Genomic DNA, 20,970 nt, shown 5'->3' on the forward strand with positions numbered 1-20,970 from the left:
CTCAAGTTCTGAGCCTACATTTCTACAGCCGTGTAACATAATATTTCAGTTTCTCTGTTATATGAAAAGGGCATTCTCTATGCGCATTAATTACTGTCCGGTACAATGCATACATGCAACATCAACTATTTTATAAGAAATATTGTATAAAGTTGCGTGACTAGGTTAACCACCAACGAATTCTCAAAGTTAGAGAAAACATGGCGGACAATTGATCCTAATATATATGAGCTCTAGAGAAATGTTACCTAGGTGAATCTAGCGTTCTCGCTGGAGCCACGCTGATCCTTTAACAGTCAAAGATATCTCACTAATCTTTCGTAGTGGGTGGCACATGTAGTGTTATCTTTACGTACTTCTTTGGTCGGATGCGTTTTGTGAGCTGTCTGCTAGTGTTGTGTCACTGTAAGCTACGTGTTCTGCATTGCAGTTTTCCGTGTATTGATATTCCTGGGCATGTTAGACATGTCGTCCGGCGCGGTAAATATACATTCCTAAAATCTGATCATTGTTTTGTTTATCCTCATAATAAGCGTTATTCCAAACTGCAGTATAATTAATACTAATTTGTGTTACAAGTACCCAATGGCCCGCTTACCCTTGCATAGTTGGACGAAAATGGAATTTAAATGCCCATATAGTTAAAGTAGACGAGATTATAGGCCGCTTGTAGTTGTACATTTTTATTAATGAAGACGCCCATGTTCAATTTAGCAATCACGTTGGCGAATAATGAATATTAGGACGGCGTGAAGTTAACTGTCAAATTCTTATGGAAGGAAGAAAGTGTGATGTAGTGTTTTGGTAGATTCCTTATACAAGATAAAATTAAAGTGAATTAAACGAATGCCTTATAGATTACATATTAAACGATGGTTAAACCTCACTCGACCAATTGGTAATTGCTGTAATGTATCTATATTCTGTTCATTCGTCTCTTTATGGAACGTCACCATAATTTGATAACGAACCGTAAGTTTTTAACGTATTTTCATCAGTGTGCAACAAGAAAAATGTAATTGTCTGGAAATTTTTCGTCGCTGTACCCTTAGAGCCATGATCTATATAAAGTTGATTCTCATAAATTAATGTATTGTATCAGTTTAACGATTCCCGAATGCGTTCATTTTTTTGTTAATGGGCAACATTTGTCCTTTACATTCAACAATTCCAATGTACAAACATCGTTTATAAGGTCATGTTTATAAACAAGCAAACGTTTGTTTGATAGTATAGATTTTAATAGTTGTAAGCTAGCCCGCATGAAAATGGCCATTGATTCATAATCAACTGTAATAGAAGATAATTCAACATTGTGTTATTTGTGACTGATACTTTCATGTTGGTAAGTAATATATTGTGAGATTTGTGTTTTTAAATGTGCCTTAAATATGTTTATAGGAGCTGTATGTAATTGGGGCTGATTTCTCAGCTAGGTAAAATGTCATGGCCCTGAATTGCCATATTTTGTTTAGACAGTTGTTTTATAGGATTGATGGTATAACAAACCAGTGGATGTCATATCTAATCAAAAGAATGGAGAAAGTTGAACTTAGTAACTCAACCAATGTAGTCTGGGGACATTACTCTGACTGCGGAGCAATCACAAATAGGGGTCTCTGAGGCTCAGTCTTCGATTCGCTATTGTTCCTCATATATGTAAACCATCTACCCTCTAACATACAACTACCAGAAATAAGTCTTTTTGCAGGTAATACTATTATTGTAATTGGTCCAAGCATACATATGGCAGTGGTAAAGTTATTCTTAAAAGTTCTGTGGATGGTCTCACCCTCAATTTTAAAAAGGCAAACCATGTTTATTCCTCTACATCTAGAGGTACTATACCAATAAGAGTGACTCAAGGTGAGGAAATATTAATTAGGGTAAAAATTAATGAGAATTTGAACGAGAAGAAGCCCATTCATAAAACCACTTCGTTCTGCCACATTTTCCCTTGAATCATTGCAAATATTGGTGAGAGACAAATCAGTAAGCTTACATATATTGCATATTTTCATTCAGCAATATCATATTGAATAATGTTCTGTGGTAACTCATCTTTACGAAAGGTTTTCATTGGTAGTTGGATTCATGTTTCATGGATCATTTTGCACGATAGGTCAGAATGATGGGATCAAGTCATTTTACAATCGCACAGCAAATTAGTTTTTACATTGTGAACATATCCAAGTTTGTTTCTTTTTTTGTTTACAAGAAGAAAAAGGTATACAGATGTTGAGTAAGTAAGTCTGACACTCCACCTTTTACACCTTATAGTAATGGAAGTTCTTCTATGGGATAGGAGTTGTCAAGCAGAAACTTTATCAGTTTGTTTTCAAATTTTACTTTGCTGTCTGTGAGACATTTCATATCGCTTGATAAATGATCAAAAATTTAAGTTTCATAATTGTGCTAAAGACAACCGTAATGTGGAGTAACAGATGTAATTCTTCCTCCTGGTATTGTAATTATGTGCATCATTGTTCCTTTTGAACTACTGTGGATTATTTCCAACAAACTTCATGAGGGAATAGATATACTGTGAAGCACTGGTCAGAATGCCAAACTCCTTAAACAGATGTCTGTGGAATGATCATGAGTGAGCACCACATATTATTTTTATAATAGTTTTTGTGCAATGAAGACTTTCTTTCTTAAAGATGAGTTACTCCAGAACATAATTCCATATCACTTTACTGAATGGAAATATGTCAACTTACTGGTTTCTCTCCCAAAGATTTGCAATGTTTCCAAACACAAATATGGCTGAACTAAGTTTTTGTACAGAAGTTCCAAAATGTACCTTTCCTAGTTTAAATTCTCATCAATATGGACATGTAGGAATTTTGAAGTTTATACCCTATTTATTACTTCCTTGCCATGTGTTACCTTATCATTAGTGTGATTTGATTAGTACCCCTACATGTGTAAAACTGAATATGTTCTCTTTTTAAAATTGAGGTTTAGACCATTTGCAGAAAACCAGTCAATGATACTGTTAACAACTTTGTTTACCATTTCTTCTGTTGCTTAAAAACCTGAAGAAGAAGAATATGTGGTATTCACCCACAATTATCTTTGAGTTGAGCATTTTGACTAGTGCATCACAGTATATTTATTCCCTCATGAAATATATGATAAATCATTCACTGCAGTTCCAAAGAAACAATGATGTAAATAATTACAATACCAGAAGAAAAATGACATCAATTACTCCACATTAAGGTGGTCTTCAGTACAAAAATAGATCCACAATGTGGCAACTAAAATTTCCGATAACTTGCCCAGTGACATAAAATATCTGACACAGAGAAAAGTAAAATTCAAAAATAAACTTCCTTCATGACGACTCCGGAAATACGGAAGCGTCCGATCCCGCCCGTCTGCTTTGACCCATGACGTCACAAATATGGCGGAAACAAAAACAAACACACACACTTTCCACAAGAAGCCTAATGACACTAATGGGACAAGCGCGGGAAATTGGGTGTTTTGGGTGGGGGGCAAACTAAATATAAACAAATTTAGACGCCTTGCGTAGCTACAATGTGTAAGTGAAGACAGCCATGCATGAATACCCACCCACCTCCCCAGGGGTCGTAACCCCTGCAACCCATAGAAGATAAAGATGCTTCAGTAGCTGATTAGTGTTTTTTGTCTTTAAAAAAAAAAAAAAATCTCACGGGATAGAACGAACAGATCAGAAAGATAAATATAATAAACTAAAACAGAAATTGGAGGAAACAGATAATTAAAATAAGTAATAAGTGTTTTTAGATTAAAAAAAAAAAAAAATCTCACGAGATAGAACGAACAGATCAGAAAAGTAAATAAAATAAGATAAAACAGAACTGGAGACAGCCACACTCAAACCAAACTCCGCGCCGTCATGAATTCACACACGACAACACCCTTACGTCACGGGTCAAAGCCGACGCGTGGGATCGGACGCTTCTGTCGACCCACGACTCCTTCTATTCCGTAGAAGAATATCTATTATTGTTATGTGTAAAAGAGGGTAGTAGGAATTACTGCGTAGCATGTTTACATCATTAAAAAAATCTTGTAAATGGTTAGCATGTAGGCATATTTGCAAAATAATTTGTGATACGAATATAAAATGACTCATTCCACATAATTACAATGTAGGCCCTATCATGCAAATGATCCATGGAACACGAAATTAACTTACAATGAACTCTGACAGCTGAAACATTTCTCATATAAACCTACCTCTTACGTAAGTTACTAAATTCCTTATTTAAATATATGTACCAAAGTGTCAGATACAATTCATTGCTTGAGTGTGTCTGCTTCATAGCTTATTCCCACCAGAATTTTTTCATGATTATTTTGTCTTTAAGGTGTATTAAAACTAAATTACCATCATTATAGTGTGAAAATTTTATTCTTCCATTTGTTTTATTTTTGGGTGATTTGTATTGAAAATCCATTCTGAGGAAGGTGCCACTTCGAAATGTTGCAGAATTGATTCCATTGTTGTGGCCACTGGAGACAAATCTTCAGAAAATAAATAACTGAGACTGAAGTAGTTTGTTTCCTTTGAAGCCATGAAATCGGGATAGTCAGTGTATCTTTTCACTAATGTAACACATTCTCTGTTGGGATTAATTATTCAGTGTTTAAATTTACAATTATGGGGCAAAAACTGGCACACCGATACCTGTAAAACACATGTTCAGAAAGCAGTGATTTGTTTTCTGTGATTCTGAAAATAAATGCCTAACTGGTGGGACACTTCACATTTTCACAAGAGAGTGTAGGCATCTGTTAAAAAAATATACTCAGATTAAAATAACTTCATAGTTGACAGATTGCAGTAGCAGGGGGGCAGTGTTGTCAGCGGGCAACCAGTGATATTGGCCAAGGCCCTGCATGTGCTGACAAAACTGGCAACACAGTGAACTCATGGCATTTGATAAAGAACTATGGTTTTTTGGTGGATGACTCCTACCAACTGACTCACAGAAACGTTTATCAGACAGTAATTTTGATTCGAGTATGTGTGTGGTTGATATGTTTCTGTCTTTACAAAATTATAGACTCTAGTATGCTGCCAGATATGATCTCGGTGAACTTGGAGAAAATTTCATTCCTATTTATGGCACATGGAATGTTGTTGTTGTTGTTGTTGTTGTTGTGGTCTTCAGTCCTGAGACTGGTTTGATGCAGCTCTCCATGCTACTCTATCCTGTGCAAGCTTCTTCATCTCCCAGTACTTACTGCAACCTACATCCTTTTGAATCTGCTTAATGTATTCATCTCTTGGTCTCCCTCTACGATTTTTACCCTCCACGCTGCCCTCCAATGCTAAATTTGTGATTCCTTGATGCCTCAAAACATGTCCTACCAACCGATCCCTTCTTCTAGTCAAGTTGTGCCACAAACTTCTCTTCTCCCCAATCCTATTCAATACCTCCTCATTAGTTACGTGATCTACCCACCTTATCTTCAGCATTCTTCTGTAGCACCACATTTCGAAAGCTTCTATTCTCTTCTTGTCCAAACTAGTTATCGTCCATGTTCCACTTCCATACATGGCTACACTCCATACAAATACTTTCAGAAACGACTTCCTGACACTTAAGTCTATACTCGATGTTAACAAATTTTTCTTCTTCAGAAACGATTTCCTTGCCATTGCCAGTCTACATTTTATATCCTCTCTACTCCGACCATCATCAGTTATTTTACTCCCTAAATAGCAAAACTCCTTTACTACTTTAAGTGTCTCATTTCCTAATCTAATCCCCTCAGCATGACCCGATTTAATTTGACTACATTCCACTATCCTCGTTTTGCTTTTGTTGATGTTCGTCTTATATGCTCCCTTCAAGACACTGTCCATTCCGTTCAACTGCTCTTCCAAGTCCTTTGCTGTCTCTGACAGAATTACAATGTCATCGGCGAACCTAAAAGTTTTTACTTCTTCTCCATGAGTTTTAATACCTACTCCGAATTTTTCTTTTGTTTCCTTTACTGCTTGCTCAATATACAGATTGAATAACATCGGGGAGAGGCTACAACCCTGTCTCACTCCTTTCCCAACCACTGCTTCCCTTTCATGCCCCTCGACTCTTATAACTGCCATCTGGTTTCTGTACAAATTGTAAATAGCCTTTCACTCCCTGTATTTTACCCCTGCCACCTTCAGAATTTGAAAGAGAGTATTCCAGTTAACATTATCAAAAGCTTTCTCTAAGTCTACAAATGCTAGAAACGTAGGTTTGCCTTTTCTTAATCTTTCTTCTAAGATAAGTCATAAGGTTAGTATTGCCTCACGTGTTCCAACATTTCTACGGAATCCAAACTGATCTTCCCCGAGGTCCACTTCTACCAGTTTTTCCATTCGTCTGTAAAGAATTCGCATTAGTATTTTTAGTATTTATGGAATATGGAGCTGAATTACTCTCTCATGAATTACAGAATTTCCTCTAGTTGCTCCAGTGGACACCATTTTTCATATTTTACTTTCGGGTCGACAGAAGCGTCCGATCCCACACGTCGGCTTTGACCCATACTAAAAATAACTGTGTAGAAGCTTATCTATTTGATGGTAGTACATCAAAGTAGAACTAAGGACAGTGCAGAGCAGAGGCGAAGACTGAAGCTCAGTGACATTAAAACGCTATCATTAGCATATCTTAATTTAAAGTTTGTTGGAAATGATATTTTTATCTTGCTAAATGTTATGATGCTGGTGACTTAAGCTCTTAAGTTTAAGTGCAACAATTTTCCATGATGTATGTTTTCTGTAATATTTTATTTGTAATAGTCTTTTATTGTCATTAAGTTATTTTTTATCTCTACAATTTTGAAAGTTCCATATTATCCCTGTGATACACTCACTACCTGGATATAAGACTAAAACAAAATAAATAATCCAAAAAATAAATTAAATATTTACACAGTGGGGTGGGGGCTGAAATTAACATCTCTTCCCATCAGAGAATTGCATGTAGTTTCAGGCATAGATTTATGGGGGTTTGTTTACTTAGTCTGATTTTATTTTATGCTCTCGTGCATTGAAATATTCTATGTCAGTAGTTCTCAGAAACAAGAATATTCTTAGCACAGGTGCATTTTGTAAGAGGAATAGGTCTTTAATTCAAACTGTATAGCAAAGTCTGTTCAGGCAGCTGAGAACTGACGTCATGTATTGACTCTCTCATGGCAACTGACGTTAATGCAAAACTCTCTTAACTTATGCAAAGAAAGTATTACATTTTCTCACTAACAAGAATGCACCAAATCTTCTGTGTAACTGTTGTAGGAATAAAACTCCAGGCTCAGACTTGCCTTAATTTTCTTGGATCATTACAGGATATTATTTTCATTGGTAATTACTCTGATATGTAGTATGTCATTGCAACAGCCATAGCACCCACAATAATGATTTGAGCAGTGTGTTATACAATTACAGTGATTGATTTCTAGGAATCCTGCCAGGAAACAGTATGCAACTATTTGGCTAGAAATCATGTGCAACTTTCTCATTACCCCCCCCCCCCCCAGGGGCTCGCCACTCTTTTGTGAGTATGTGCTTGGCTACAATGGGACCCCAACATTTTCAGCATACTTCTCTTTCTGTGCTGCAAACCTACACTTAGACTATCTTTTACCTCTTCTGGTTTTCTGCCATATGATCCTTATGGTGTAGACCCTGCATGGACTTGGTTCATAATTTTGATCTTCATTTCCAGTTTCACTCCCAGCTCTATCTTCATCTTCCTGTAACTATTATATGGTCACCATAATTGGGTCTGATGTGTCATCGTTTCCACATTTTACAGAAGTGCGTGTCGTGCACGGAAGGTCGCCCACTGGGGTGTATGCTGTACATCTGAGCCCTTCCACCCTGGCGCCCTTCCTTCCTGTCATCATAGTATGCCCAAAACCTGGTATGGTAGCCATCCTGTTGTTGTTGGGGAGGGGGGAGGAGCTGTCAAGTGCATGAATGATGGTAACTGCTTGATCATGCTGGGATTGCACTGTAGGTATCTGTGCTGCACACTCCCCGCATATTCTGTGGTGTACGTGCCTGTCATGGTCGGGGCATGAGGTCTCCTAGCAGCAGATTACTGGCCAGGTAGCCATTGCAGAGGCTGGGTGGCACCCATGGGGAGAGCCCCTGTCCAAAGTTGGTGGCACCATGGTGGATAGTTCATACATGAACCAGCTTAAAATTTCTCCCACTGGGGCTCACATGGCCACAGCAATCTCTTTGAATGGAAAGGCCTCGTATGATGAAACAAAATATGATTGTAATGCATTCCCTTCCCTGGCCATGCAGTGGGAGGAACATAGGTCTAGACAGGGACTAAAACACACTCCCAATACCTGGTTCATACCAGGATCAATGGGAACATCTTTTTGATCACAAAGCCTTTATTTTTTTGTTGAACATATTGAAGACAAATACAGGCAAGTTCCAGACACCTCTAAGATGGAGAGTGGTTCCCTCTTGATTAAAATGTTATCTCCTGCCCAGTCACAGATGATGCTCTCTTGTGAAAAGTTGGGTGACATTTTCGTGACTATCACATCCCGCAAGAGTCTCAATATGATCCAGTGCGTCATTTTTCTGGTGACCTATTGCAATCTGATGATGAGCTGTGGGCCATCTTAGAGTGCCGGGGTGTGCATTCGTCCATCATGTCCATAGGATACCAAGGGAAAACTTGCTACCGGGTCCTTCATCATGGCTTCCAAGGGTGATACATTGTCTGAGAAGATCAAGGTGATGGTCTACTGCTGTGACATGAAACCATACATTCCTCCTCCTAAGAGATCCTTCAAGTGTATGAAGTTTGGACATACGTCTTCCCATTGGATTGCTGTCTGCAGGGCTTGTGAATATCTGTTGCACACAAATGTTCCTTGTGCTCTTCCCCCCATATGTGTTAACTGTGGAGAGCTCCATTCTGCCCACTTCCTGGATTGGTCACATTTTTAAATGTGAGAAGACAATCTGGAAGTCTAAGACCCTGTACAAGCTCACATATCAGGAAGCCAGAAAAAAGGATGTGTGTCTTAATCACATACAAATGACAGTCTTGCACTACAGCTGCAAGGTCATCATCTTCTCTGTTGATGGTGCTTTCCTCCATTGTGCCTCTTCCAGTGGGCACTCAGAGCCACCTGCTAATGCTCCCCCCCCCTCCCCCCCCCATGTGTTTGGAGGCCCTTCTGGTGCTTCCACCTCACCTGCTTCGGGAGCATTGGCTCTCCACCTGCGAGGGACACTGGTTCCCAGCTGGAGGCACATCATCTTCCTCTGGCTTCTCTAGCTAGGAAGAGGTCCCTGGGAATCGTCCTTCCACAGATTTTGCTGGTTCACAGCTAGACACCATCCAGTGGCTGAAGGAATCACATCCTGCTGGCTGCTGAACTTCCCATTATTCCTCTGTCCCTGAAACTAATTCAGGGGAACCTTGCTAGCCCTTCTAGTCTTCTAAGGAGAAGGACAAAAGGTAGTCCTCCAAGATGAAGGAAAATCCAGTGGGCACGATGCCACTGGACTCTGCGTGTTTCCTTCTGTGCCAAAGGTGGAGATCCTGTTGGTCCCTGAGGCACCAGGTCTCTCCATGCAATGTGCGGTACATTGCCACAGAACCTATGCCAATGGAAGTCTCATCTGGTGACAGCACATGACCAGTGGAATTGTAAGAAAATTTTTCCACCACCTGGCTGAGCTACGGCAGCTTTTAAGTGCTTACCCTGTATTCTGTACTGCTGTCCAGGAAACATGGTTTACAGCAACTCGGACCCCTGCCCTTTGTGGCTACCGAGGCTATTTTAAGAATCATTCTGACTATGAGAGGGTATCAGGAGGGGTTTGTATGTATGTGCTGGACTCGTGTGTACATAGTGAACTTGTGCTTCTTGATATACCTTTGGAAGCTGTAGCTGTTCATTTAATGGCACATTTGGATTTTACCCTTATGTAACGTCTATTTCGCTTCCAATGGTGTTGTGTCCCAGGAAGTACTGTCTACATTACTCCTCATCTTCCCCCACCATTCCTAGTCATGGGCGACTTTAACACCCATAACCCTTTGTGGAATGGAACAGTGATCACTGGCTGTGGTAAAGGCACTGAAACATTTACTGGCACAGCTCAATCTTTGCCTCTTGAACTCTGGTGCCCCCACACATTTAAAGTGTCACACCGAACTTATTTGGCCATTGATCTTTCTTTTGAAGCTCTGATCTTTTACCACCTATCCACTGGAGAGCCCACGATAACCTGTGTGGTAGTGGCCATTTCCCAATCGTCCTGTCTCTCCCTCAGCATTGCTCCCCTGGACACCCACCCAAATGGGTGCTCTGTAATGCTGACTGGGATCTACATCTACATTTATACTCCGCAAGGCACCCAACGGTGTGTGGCGGAGGGCACTTTATGTGCCACTGTCATTACCTCCCTTTCCTGTTCCAGTCGCGTATGGTTCGCGGGAAGAAAGACTGTCTGAAAGCCTCCGTGTACGCTCTAATCTCTCTAATTTTACATTCGTGATCTCCTCGGGAGGTATAAGTAGGGGGAAGCAATATATTCGATACCTCATCCAGAAACGCACCCTCTCGAAACCTGGCGAGCAAGCTACACCGCGATGCAGAGCGCCTCTCTTGCAGAGTCTGCCACTTGAGTTTATTAAACATCTATGTAACGCTATCACGGTTACCAAATAACCCTGTGACGAAACGCGCCGCTCTTCTTTGGATCTTCTCTATCTCCTCCGTCAACCCGATCTGGTACGGATCCCACACTGATGAGCAATACTCAAGTATAGGTCGATGAGTGTTCTGTAAGCCACCTCCTTTGCTGATGGACTACATTTTGTAAGGACTCTCCCAATGAATCTCAACCTGGTACCCACCTTACCTACAACTAATTTTATATGATCATTCCACTTCAAATCGTTCCGCACGCATACTCCCAGATATTTTACAGAAGTAACTGCTACCAGTGTTTGTTCCGCTATCATATAATCATACAATAAAGGATCCTTCTTTCTATGTATTCGCAATGGAATACATGTCTATGTTAAGGGCCAGTTGGGCACTCCATGGCCCAAGTGCCTATCTGCTGCAGATCTTCCTGCATTTCGCTACAATTTTCTAATGCTGCAACTTCTCTGTATACTACAGCATCATCCGTGAAAAGCCGCATGGAACTTCTGATACTATCTACTAGGTCATTTATATATATTGTGAAAAGCAATGGTCTCATAACACTCCCCTGTGGCACGCCAGAGGTTACTTTAATGTCTGTAGACATCTCTCCATTGATAACAACATTCTGTGTTCTGTTTGCTAAAAACTCTTCAATCCAGCCACACAGCTGGTCTGATATTCCGTAGGCTCTTACTTTGTTTATCAGGCGACAGTGCGGAACTGTATCGAACGCCTTCCGGAAGTCAAGAAAAGTAGCATCTACCTGGGAGCCTGTATCTAATATTTTCTGGGTCTCACACGATCGCTGTTTCCGGAATCCGTGTTGATTCCTACATAGTAGATTCTGGGTTTCCAAAAACGACATGATACTTGAGCAAAAAACATGTTCTAAAATTCTACAACAGATCGACGTCCGAGATATAGGTCTATAGTTTTGCGCATCTGCTCGACGACCCTTCTTGAAGACTGGGACTACCTGTGGTCTTTTCCAATCATTTGGAACCCTCCGTTCCTCTAGAGACTTGCGGTACACGGCTGTTAGAAGGGGGGCAAGTTCTTTCGCGTACTCTGTGTAGAATCAAATTGGTATCCCGTCAGGTCCAGTGGACTCTCCTCTGTTGAGTGATTCCAGTTGCTTTTCTATTCCTTGGACACTTATTTCGATGTCAGCCATTTTTTCGTTTGTGCGAGGATTTAGAGAAGGAACTGCAGTGCGGTCTTCCTCTGTGAAACAGCTTTGGAAAAAGGTGTTTAGTATTTCAGCTTTACGCGTGTCATCCTCTGTTTCACTGCCATCATCATCCCGGAGTGTCTGGATATGCTGTTTCGAGCCACTTTCTGATTTTACGTAAGACCAGAACTTCCTAGGATTTTCTGTCAAGTCGGTACATAGAATTTTACTTTCGAATTCACCGAACGCTTCACGCATAGCCCTCCTTACGCTAACTTTGACATCGTTTAGCTTCTGTTTGTCTGAGAGGTTTTGGCTGCGTTTAAACTTGGAGTGAAGCTCTCTTTGCTTTTGCAGTAGTTTCCTAACTTTGTTGTTGAACCACGGTGGGTTTTTTCCCGCCCCTCACAGTTTTACTCGGCATGTACCTGTCTAAAACGCATTTTACGATTGCCTTGAACTTTTTCCATAAACACTCAACATTGTTAGTGTTGGAACAGAAATTTTCATTTTGATCTGTTAGGTAGTCTGAAATCTGCCTTCTATTACTCTTGCTATACAGATAAACCTTCCTCCCTTTTTTTGTATTCCTATTAACTTCCATATTCAGGGATGCTGCAACACCCTTATGATCACTGATTCCCTGTTCTGCACATACAGAGTCAAAAAGTTTGGGTCTGTTTGTTATCAGTAGGTCCAAGATGTTATCTCCACGAGTCGGTTCTCTGTTTAATTGCTCGAGGTAATTTTCGGATAGTGCACTCAGTATAATGTCACTCGATGCTCTGTCCCTACCACCCGTCCTAAACATCTGAGTGTCCCAGTCTATATCTGGTAAATTGAAATCTCCACCTAAGACTATAACATGCTGAGAAAATTTATGTGAAATGTATTCCAAATTTTCTCTCAGTTGTTCTGCCACTAATGCTGCTGAGTCGGGAGGTCGGTAAAAGGAGCCAATTATTAACCTAGCTCGGTTGTTGAGAGTAACCTCCACCCATAATAATTCACAGGAACTATCCACTTCTACTTCACTACAGGATAAACTACTACTAACAGTGACGAACACTCCACCAGCGGTTGCATGCAATCTATCCTTTCTAAACACCGTCTGTACCTTTGTAAAAATTTCGGCAGATTTTTTGTTGTTGTCCTTAGCTGCTCATCGCAAGGCAGTATTGATGCAACTGTTCAGCATACAATGGAAGTTTTTTTTTTTTAAGCCACCCAAACCATTCTGTCTTCCATGGGATCTCTGCCCCTCCTTTGGAAGACAGTACCCTCATCAACCCCAGAGGTCGGTGCAGGCATTAGAAATCTTAGGTGGGTTGTCTAATGCCATAAGTGTCACCCTTCGCTGGAGCACCTCATTACCTTTAAACAGCTCCATGCCTGCATCCATTACCTCACAAAACAAGGAAAGCAAGAATCCTTGGAACATTATGTTTCCACCATTGGATCGTGTACCTCTCTGACAGGTATGGGCAAAGATTGGACACCTTCGTGGCTTCCAGTTCCCTGCAGGCATACCAAGTATTTTCTTAGATGATGCTGTTTATACTGATTCAGATTCTGTCACTGAACATTTTTCTGAGCAATGCCCACACACATCTGCATCTGAGAACTACCACTCCACTTTTTGGCTCATAAAACAGCACATGGTGCGAATGCACTTATCTTTTACTGCCTGCCACCTGGAGCCATATAATGTTCCATTCAGTGAATGGGAACTTTCCAGCGCCATAGCCCATTGGCCTGATGAGGACCCAAGGCCAGACTGCATCCACAACCAAATGCTGAAACATTTTTCAGTGGATTGTCACAATCACTTCCTTGCCCTCTTTAATTGGATCTGGTATGAGGGTGCATTACCCTCTCTGTGGCGAGAAAGTGTGATAGGCCTGGTACTGAAACCAGGTAAGAACCTCATAGAGATGGACAGATATCACCCAGTCAGCTTTACCAGTGTCATCTGTAAGTTGCTTAAATGCATGATGAGCAAGTGGCTATGCTGGCTCCTTGAGTCTTGGGGTCTTTTGACTGCATCTTAGGGCGGTTTTCACAAAGGCTGCTCCACTGCTGATAATTTGGTTCATCTGGAATCCACCATCAGGATGGCCTTTGCACATTGTGAGCACCTCATCACTGTCTCTTTAGACGTATGTGTGAATTAGGATATGACATATCACTACATCCTTACATGAGTGGGGTCCCCAGAATACCCTCCCAATTTTTGTCAAGAACTTCATCGCACTATGCTTTCTGGGTTCAAGTGAGTGCTTCACTCAGCACCCCCCTATATCCAAGATAATGTGGATGGGGTCCTGCAGGGCTCTGTACTGAGTGTCCCCCACTTTCTGGTGGCTATCAATGGTCTGGTGGCGGCTGTGGGGTCTTCGGTATTGTGCTTCTTGTATGCTGATGATTTTTGCTTTTACTGTTGCTCCTCTAGTATGGGTAGTGCTGAGTGTTGCCTATAGGGTGCCATACAAAAGGCACACATGGCTTTCAGTTTTCGGCCACAAAGACCAGTGTCATTAACTTCTGTTGCCATTGTACTGCCCACCTTCTTCCAGAGCTTAACCTAGATGATCAATTACTTCTTTTAGTTGGGACACACCACTTTTTGAGACTGGTCTTTGATTCCCAGCTGATGTAGCTTTCCCATCTTCACCAACTTAAGTGAAAGTATTGGCGATGCCTTGATAGTCTCTGCTGCCTCAGTAACAGTAGCTGGGGTGCAGATCACTCTATCCTTTCACTGCTCTACAAAGCCCTGATCCTGTCCCATTTGTCCCCCATAATGGGAGTCTTGCATAAGGTTCAGCATCACCTTCAGCATTGCAGATAATGCACCCCATTGATCATGGTGGGAGCTGACTTGCAACAGGAGCCTTCAGAATTAGCCCTGAACAGCCCACTGGTCAAGGCTGGAGTCTGTCCATTACCTGTCGGGCACCAACAACAGCTGCTGAATTAAGCTAAATGTGTTGGTAGCTTCCCTGAACATCCCATCTACCATGTCCTTTTTCCTGGAAGGGAGCTCCCCCCTCCCACAATGATGACTCACAACTGGGTTTACAGTGGCTGCATGCCTACAGTGACTAAGTTCAGAACTGCAACTTCCTCCACTGTTGCCTGTGGTCAGGTAGACATAGCATCTGCCCCCATGGCTTGTCCCCCTGTGGGTCTGGGGGCTAGAATAGGCCCGAGGTATTCGTGCCTGTCGTAAGAGGTGACTAAAAGGAGTCTCACACTTTCCAGCCCTATAAGTTCAGGCCCGATGGTATGGTTTGACCTGCCACTTTCCAAATTCTACAGAAGTGCTGGCCATATGGGGAAGGACACCTTGTGTGGTGCATGAGTATCCATAGTGCCCTCAGATTCGATCTCCTAAACCTCTTGTCATGGCTTTGCACCTCCACCTGCAATTCAACTATTTGGGCGAGGACACTTTCCAGAGTATTTCATCGTCTTCCATTGTCTCCTGTCCTCTTTCGCCCCGGTGACAGTATTGGATTTCTCTGCACCCAGTATCCAGCATGGTAGCAAGCCCTTTGTGATGGGGCCATGTACACATTTGGTGCCCCCCTGACAACACAGGATCGCACTGCTGATGTCTGAGCTGTAAACTCCCCACATATGCCAAGGAGTAGATGCCTGTCTTCCTGGGGAATCAGGACTCCGGGCAACGGCCACCGTGCATCGTGCCAGGTTGCCTTCCCCCCCCCCCTCACCCCACCCCCACCCAGGGGCCTCGCCACTCTTTGCTGGGTTCGTGCTTGGCTACCATGGGGCCCCAGCCTTTGCAGCATTTTTCCCTTCCGTGCTGCATGTCTGTCCTCTTGCTATTCTTTTTCCCCTCCCTTGGGGAACATGTCTGGGGTATTATTGGGAATGTTCTGCATTCTGTCTCTGATGTGCGAACAGTCTCACCTTTGTTTTTCACTCCCTTTTTCCTTTGTTTGTTTCCCTTCTCTCATTCCTTTGTCTCAACATTAGAGGATCTCCTTTTTTCTTCTTCCTACCTGTGTGCTCCTGAAGGTCGGCCCACACCTCTGATGTGTAACAGGTGACTGGGTAATGCATAATTCCCAGCCCCAGGTTGACAGGTAGGGTTTGTACGTACCCCCTGGTACAGGCCATGCCCAGGGAGGGGTGATTGCCTGGGATGCAACCTTCCCATATTGCCAATTGGTCCCTCTGTCAGATCTTTGGGAGGTGTGACCTGATGTGTAAATAATCACCTAAGGCGGGTGTGCCCCCTTGTGAAGTGAGCCCCCAGTTGGAAGGAGTGCGCCATCGAAGACACTGGCAATCGCGGGGAATTTTGTCATGATGAGTCGATCATCTCCCCATTCAGTGTCTACCAAACATAAGCGTAATGAGGCTATTGATTCAAAGACCCTTCCCGCTGCACCACGGTTCCTTGTAGTCTCACATACTGAAGACAGTCAGTCCTTCACCACAGTCAATCCATTTATTATTGAGAAAGGTGTTGATGCAATTGCTGGCCCTGTGAAATCCTGCTTTTTGTGACGGCCTTCGTAGCGACAACACTTCGCTGTAGAAACGGCCTACGAAGTCACCGCCACACTTTTAATAGCGGGCCGACCGGTCCGCTGGAACAGTGAACAGAAAGATGAAAACCCAAACACTCGGATTAAATGAAAGTCGGTACTTATCTTTATTAACGACGATACAGAACACAGTGGTGAACATGGTCTACAGAAATCTGTCTAGTTTGAGTCGGAGCGGCTTGGTCAGCATCGGCTGACGACAAACAACTACTCTGCTGCGATGAACACACAACTGACTAGCTGGTACACAATTCGGTGGCGAGTATACAACTGAGCGGCGAATCCAGAACTGTCCTAGCGCTCGCGACTCCAGCGCTTAAGAAGCCAGAAGCCAGCGGTGGCGCGCGCAGACTTGCGGCGATTTCCTGTATCGCTGGCGCTGCTTATGCGGACGGCGTCCGGACTTTGATGCTGCCAACCTTTTGGCAGCGGGCTCGGTTGGCATTACTGGCTAGGATATAACACTGCTCTCGTTTACAGAATGGCAGTTTGCTTTTGGAGACTGCTTCTGATTCTCAAATACAACAACTGCTTGCTGCCTTGCTTCTCCACAGCTACCCTGTTCATGTCAAGGCCCACAGAACTTTGAATTCTTCCCGTGGTGTAATTGACACCAGACTGCTTGGCGGCCTAACTGAGGCTGAAATACAATCTTACCTCTCTGATCAGGGTGTCATTGCTGTCCGTCATGTAATGAAAAAGGTAGATTCCTCCTTAGTGCCCACCTACAGTCTTTTCCTCACCTTTGATAGGGTGGTGCTGTTGTCCAAGCTCAAACCAGCCTATAAAATTATCACAGTCCGGCAGTACATTCCAAACCTGATGCGCTGCTACCAGTGTCGTCGTTTTAACTACACTACAACATCTTGTTGACACTCAGCCAAGTGTGTAACCTGTGGCAGGGATGCACACAAGGGCAATTGTCCGCCTCCTTCTCCCCGCTGTATAAACTGCAATGGTGGCCATGCTGCCTTCTCTCAGGATTGTCCTATGTATCTAGATGAGTGGGCTGTTCAAGAGGTTCAGGTAAAGGAAAAAGTGCCTTACCCAGTAGATCACAAGTTACTGGCTAGTCACAAACTCTGTGTTCTCCCATCTGGCACCTACAGCTCTGTTCATGTTACCCCCTGCTCCATGAAGGACATGGCCACACAGACATGTGACTTCAAATTCAGCTCGGAGGTTGTGAAATTGCCCAGTGTCAAGGTAGCATCACCATCCCCCTGTTCTGCTGTGCAACATACCGTCAAACTCTCTCCTCAAGGGGCGAAGCCACTGACTACACAACCACTAGGCAAGAAAGGACAGGAGGAGTACTCCCATGAAGACTTCCTCCGCCCCTCCAGCCAAACAACACCTGAGTCTTCCTCTAACCAGAAGGGCTTGAAGAAGTCCACTAAAGGCAAATGGTCTTCTCCTTTCCCAACTCGACGATCCTGTTCGACAGTGTCACCACGTGGTACCTTAGCCCGGCTGACCTATGTCTCACCGGTGCGCACTGTCAACCGTTTTTCAGTATTGGACTCCACGGACTGACCACACAAGCAAGTTGATACTTCTGTGGACCCAATGGAGCAGGATCGTCCTGCTCTTGTGCCCTGTAGTAGCGATTCTACACCGGCTGTCACTCGGCGGCTGCTGAGTTGACACACCTCCATCTCTTCCTCCTTATGACTGTCCTCAAATGGAACGTTCGCAGCCTTCGGTTCCACAAAGAGGGTTTACGGCTGCTTTTAGCATCACAGCATCCCCTTGTACTCTGCCTTCAGGAAACGAAATTGTGCCCTCATAACCGCTTTGAGCTTTCGCATTACTTACTGCTTCATTTTGACCTTCCCCCTGAGATCAGCTTTCCGTCTCATGGGGACGTCATGCTGCTCATACGGGATGACCTTCATAGTCAGCCCATTTCCCTGACTACCCGTCTTCAAGCTGTTGCAGTTCACCTTTTCCTTCCCAGCCTGGCTTTCTCCCTCTATACCATTTATGTACTTCCATCCTTCAATGTCGCCAGGGCAGACTTCATTCAGCATATTGAACAGCTAGCTCCCCCGATTTTGCTACTCGGTGGTTTTAATATGCATCATCCCCTCTGGGGCTCTCCCAAGACCTGTCAGAGAGGTGCCCTCTTTGCATACCTTCTTAACCAACTTAACTACTTCTGCATTAACACTGTAGCACCCACTTTCCTTGCCGACTCCTTGCACACCTATTCCCACTTGGACCTCTCCTTTTGCATTGCCCAGCTTGCCCATCATCTTGAGTGGCCTGTTCTTTCTGACACCTACTCGAGCGACCATTTCCCATGTGCTCTCCGTTTGCTGACTCCTACCCCATCCGCTTGCGTGCCCGAATGGCAGCTTACTAAGGCTGACTGGCAACTTTATTCCTCCCTGGCGATCTTTGGAGAACAGTATTTCCCCAGTTGTAATGACCAGGTGGGCTATATCACCAATGTTATCTTCACTGCTGCAGAACATTCCATTCCTCATACTTCCTCTTTACCACGTTGTGTTCCAGCTCCTTGGTAGACTGAGGCATGCCGCGATGAAATTCGCGTATGGAGACGTGCTCTCCACGGTTTTAACCATCAACCTGTGATGGTAAACTGCATTCATTATAAACATATGTGGAAAGTGTCATTGCATCCTTCAGGATAGCCAACGAGCTAGGTGGCTTTCATTCACTAGTTCTTTTAACAGTTCCACCCCTTCCTCTGTCGTGTGGGTCGACCTTGGACGGCTCTCTGGGACCAAGATCCATTCCCCAATTTCCAGCCTGACAGTAGCAGACAGAACCATGGACCTTGCCGTTGGTGGGGAGGCTTGCGTGCCTCAGCGATACAGATGGCCGTACCGTAGGTGCAACCACAACGGAGGGGTATCTGTTGAGAGGCCACAAACATGTGGTTCCTGAAGAGGGGCAGCAGCCTTTTCAGTAGTTGCAGGGGCAACAGTCTGGATGATTGACTGATCTGGCCTTGTAACATTAACCAAAACGGCCTTTCTGTGCTGGTACTGCGAACGGCTGAAAGCAAGGGGAAACTACAGCCGTAATTTTTCCCGAGGACATGCAGCTTTACTGTATGATTAAATGATGATGGCGTCCTCTTGGGTAAAATATTCCGGAGGTAAAATAGTCCCCCATTCGGATCTCCGGGCGGGGACTACTCAAGAGGACGTGCGGGTAAGCTACTACAAACAGCATAGTGAACGCATTATTGTGGCCAAGATAGACACAAAGCCCATGCCTACTACAGTAGTACAAGTTTATATGCCAACTAGCTCTGCAGATGATGAAGAAATTGATGAAATGTATGACGAGATAAAAGAAATTATTCAGGTAGTGAAGGGAGACGAAAATTTAATAGTCATGGGTGACTGGAATTCGTCAGTAGGAAAAGGGAGAGAAGGTAACGTAGTAGGTGAATATGGATTGGGGGGAAGAAATGAAAGAGGAAGCCGCCTTGTAGAATTTTGCACAGAGCATAACTTAATCATAGCTAACACTTGGTTCAAGAATCATAAAAGAAGGTTGTATACCTGGAAGAATCCTGGAGATACTAAAAGGTATCAGATAGATTATATAATGGTAAGACAGAGATTTAGGAACCAGGTTTTAAATTGTAAGACATTTCCAGGGGCAGATGTGGATTCTGACCACAATATATTGGTTATGAACTGCAGATTGGAACTGAAGAAACTGCAAAAAGGTGGGAATTTAAGGAGATGGGACCTGGATAAACTGAAAGAACCAGAGGTTGTAGAGAGTTTCAGGGAGAGCATATGGGAACAATTGACAGGAATGGGGGAAAGAAATACAGTAGGAGAAGAATGGGTAGCTCTGAGGGATGAAGTAGTGAAGGCAGCAGAGGATCAAGTAAGTAAAAAGACGAGGGCTAATAGAAATCCTTGGGTAACAGAAGAAATATTGAATTTAATTGATGAAAGGAGAAAATATAAAAATGCAGTAAATGAAGCAGGCAAAAAGGAATACAAACGTCTCAAAAATGAGATCGACAGGAAGTGCAAAATGGCTAAGCAGGGATGGCTAAAGGACAAATGTAAGGATGTAAAGGCTTGTCTCACTAGGGGTAAGATAGATACTGCCTACAGGAAAATTAGAGAGACCTTTGGAGAGAAGAGAACCACTTGTATGAATATCAAGAGCTCAGATGGCAACCCAGTTCTAAGCAAAGAAGGGAAGGCAGAAAGGTGGAAGGAGTACATAGAGGGTTTATACAAGGGCGATGTACTTGAGGACAATATTATGGAAGTGGAAGAGGATGTAGATGAAGATGAAATGGGAGATACGATACTGCATGAAGAGTTTGACAGAGCACTGAAAGACCTGAGTCGAAACAAGGCCCCGGGAGTAGACAACATTCCATTAGAACTACTGATGGCCTTGGGAGAGCCAGTCATGACAAAACTCTACCATCTGGTGAGCAAGATGTATGAGACAGGCGAAGTACCCACAGACTTCAAGAAGAATATAATAATTCCAATCCCAAAGAAA

The 20,970-nt window shown here is 43.2% G+C and overlaps 1 protein-coding gene across 1 annotated transcript in view; it reads left to right on the forward strand.

The window, feature by feature from the left end:
• The first annotated feature begins 341 nt into the window (after positions 1-341).
• The window catches only part of LOC126248098 (vesicle-fusing ATPase 1), a 104,785-nt gene continuing 84,156 nt past the window's right edge, over positions 342-20,970 (forward strand). Inside the window, exon 1 of the mRNA XM_049948768.1 lies at positions 342-480. Within this exon, the coding sequence (XP_049804725.1) occupies positions 457-480 (24 nt within the window). The 5' untranslated portion in view covers positions 342-456. The remainder of the gene's footprint in view (positions 481-20,970) is intronic.

Source organism: Schistocerca nitens, chromosome 3 (genome assembly GCF_023898315.1).
Source record: "Schistocerca nitens isolate TAMUIC-IGC-003100 chromosome 3, iqSchNite1.1, whole genome shotgun sequence".
NCBI classification, from domain to species: Eukaryota; Metazoa; Arthropoda; class Insecta; order Orthoptera; family Acrididae; genus Schistocerca; species Schistocerca nitens.